Source organism: Alexandromys fortis, unplaced genomic scaffold (genome assembly GCF_014885135.2).
Source record: "Alexandromys fortis isolate MF-2015 unplaced genomic scaffold, M_Fortis_MF-2015_v1.1 scaffold_9, whole genome shotgun sequence".
Taxonomy (NCBI): Eukaryota; Metazoa; Chordata; class Mammalia; order Rodentia; family Cricetidae; genus Alexandromys; species Alexandromys fortis.
The window spans coordinates 108,048-110,843 of NW_026067892.1; the positions used below are offsets into that span (position 1 = coordinate 108,048).

At 52.9% G+C, this 2,796-nt stretch overlaps 1 protein-coding gene across 1 annotated transcript in view; it reads right to left on the minus strand.

Annotated features, from left to right (window-relative positions):
- The window catches only part of Tap1 (transporter 1, ATP binding cassette subfamily B member), an 18,286-nt gene that overhangs the window by 10,082 nt on the left and 5,408 nt on the right, over positions 1-2,796 (minus strand). Inside the window, exons 6-9 of the mRNA XM_050138688.1 lie at positions 2,195-2,446; positions 1,295-1,468; positions 901-1,063; positions 461-597 (exon numbers count right to left, since the gene is read on the minus strand). Coding sequence (XP_049994645.1) covers positions 461-597; positions 901-1,063; positions 1,295-1,468; positions 2,195-2,446 — 726 coding nt within the window. The remainder of the gene's footprint in view (positions 1-460; positions 598-900; positions 1,064-1,294; positions 1,469-2,194; positions 2,447-2,796) is intronic.

The following is a 2,796-nucleotide window of genomic DNA, read 5'->3' on the forward strand; positions in this document are numbered from 1 at the left end:
AAGAAGCTGAATGGTCACTAGCTAGGCAGGAGAGGGATAGGCGAGGCTGGCAGGTAGAAAGAATAAATAGAAGAAATCTAGACTTGAAAAAAGAATGAGAGAGGAGGAGAAAATGAGGAAGAAAGAGAGAGATGCCCAGGGCCAGACAGACAGACACAGAAGACGCAGGAAAAGTAGGACATACAGAAAGAAAAAGCAAAACTCCCTGAGGCAAAAAGATAAAGAGAAACAAGTTAATTTAGGTTGAAAGAGCTAGCCCAAAATGAGCCTAAGCTAGGCTGAGCGTTCAAAACTAATAACAAGTCTCCATGTCATGATTTGGGAGCTGGGTGGCAGCCAAAGAAAAAAGAAAGCCTGCTACATGTCTGACGCCAGCGTGGTCTTCAAACTGAGTTCCAAGCCAGCCAAGACTATGGCAAGATGGTCCCAGAGAGAAAGAAGAGGAGAACAAGAGCCTCACCCGTAGCTGGTTGTTGGCATCCAGGGCACTGGTGGCATCGTCCAAGATAAGCAGGCGTGGCTTCCGGATCAAAGCTCGGGCCAAGGCCACTGCCTGTCGCTGACCCCCTGACAGCTGGTTCCCAGTCTCACCCACCTCTGCAGAGGGAAGAGACCAGCTGAGATAGAGACAGGTGTGTACACACACATGCGCACACTCACACATACAGACACACTCACATTCATACACAGAGAGATTCATACACAGAGACACTCTCAAACACATGCAGGCACACACACACACACACACACACACACACACACACACACGACCACCGGAGGCAGCTGGAAGGGGAGTTCTGAGGATGTGAACCACAGAAACAATAGTTTCAGCTACAAATTGAGATGCGAAGGGCGGGAGGACTTGAGTAACAAAGGCAGGGTTATCGGAGTCTGGGGTACCTGTGTCATAGCCCTCAGGGAGTCCAGAGATGAAATCGTGGGCTCCAGACTTCATGGCCACAGCTCTGATTTCCTCCATGGTTGGAGTCCGGATCAGGCCATAGGCAATATTTTCTCGGAAACTTCTTCCAAATAGCAGTGGCTCTTGTCCCACTGCGGCCACCTAAGGTGAAAGGTGAAGGGCCACAGGCAGGAACCATGGGAGTGTTATTGTCTAGGACTGCAGTCACAAGTAAGGGCACACCATACAGTCATGTGTCCTGCACACAGCCCCCACTGCACCCCCGGAGCTTCTGCAAGAGTTTTCACTGAGAATATCCTCCTGGCTTGGTCTCCTCCCCTCCCCTACGCTTGCTCCTCTCTCCTGCCCCTCCCTCTCCAAAGCCCCTCGCACCTGGTTGTGCAGGTAGTGGTGATCATACTGGACCAGGGGCTGGCCGTCCAGCAGCACCTGGCCCCCTGTGGGCTGGTACAGATTCTGCAGCAGGGCAGCCACGGTGCTCTTCCCGGACCCGTTGGGCCCCACCAACGCTGTCACCTTTCCAGGGTGCAGTGTGAACGTCAGGCCCTGGAGGCAGAGAAGCACATGGCAGGAGCTCCTCCAGCCTGGAGCCTGTCACTATTCTCGTGTGTGATGTGACATATTACCCAAGAGGAAACATGGGAGAATACTGAGCAATCCCTGGCCTCTGTGTGCTTGGACTTCTGGGATGACGTCATGGAAGGAGAAGAGAGAGAGGCTGGGGCAAATGCGTGGGCAAGAAGCATCACTGGGGAGTAAAACTGGAGGCTGAGCCATCCCAAGAAGTAGAAATAACATCTGCATCTCAAACGGCAGCTGGAGTTGCGTGTTGCCTTGCCAACTTCTTTGTCATAGGAGCTTTCTCTTAATTTTTTTAAAGATTTATTTGTTTAATTTTATGTGTGTGACTACTTCCCCAGCATGTGTGCATCCATGTCATGTTCATGCCTTGTGCCCACAGAGGTCCAAAGAGGGTACAGGATCCCCCTGGAACTGGAGCAGGTGGTTGTGAGCCACCATATGCATGCTGGGAACCGAACTGGGTCCTCTGCAAGAGCAGCACATACTCTTAGCCAGTGAGCCATCGCTCCAGCCCCAGAAGCCTTCTCTGTGAAGCCTTCTCTTGTCATTGGTAAACCAACCTGTGCTTGGGTTGAGTCATGTATAAACACACGGCTCTCATCGGCACTTTTGAGGGTTAGGAAGGAGCCCTGGTACGAAGATGGAAGCGGCAAAGGTAGGAGAGGGGGATTCAGGTTCGGTGGGCAGTACCTGAAGAACCTGAACATCGGGATGGTTTGGGTAGGCAAAGGAGACGTCCTGGAACTCGACAAGACCTTCCATGTTTAAGGGTGCCAACGAGCCACTGAGTGGAGAACAAGGAGTCCGGTCCAGGTATTCAAATATTTTCTCTGAGGAGCCCACAGCCTTCTGCATCCAGGGATAGATGGAGAGCAGAACCTGCATAGCAGAGTGGAATGTGGGTGGGGGCAGGACGGAGCAGGAAAGCAGGTCTGACCTGACCTGACAGCGTTCAGTGATATGAAGAAGCGGAGAATCGTGAACCTGCACAGATGGACAGACAGAGACAGCCATGGGCAGGGAGAGACAGCCAATGTCAGACAGAGACAACCAGTGCCAGACAGAGACAGCCAATGTCAGACAGAGACAGCCAATGTCAGACAGAGACAGCCAGTGCCAGACAGAGACAGCAATGGGCAGGGAGAGACAGCCATGGGCAGGCAGAGACAGCCAATGTCAGACAGAGACAGCCATGGGCAGGCAGAGACAGCCATGGGCAGGCAGAGACAGCCATGGGCAGGCAGAGACAGCCACGGGCAGGCAGAGACAGCCATGGGCAGGCAGAGACAGCC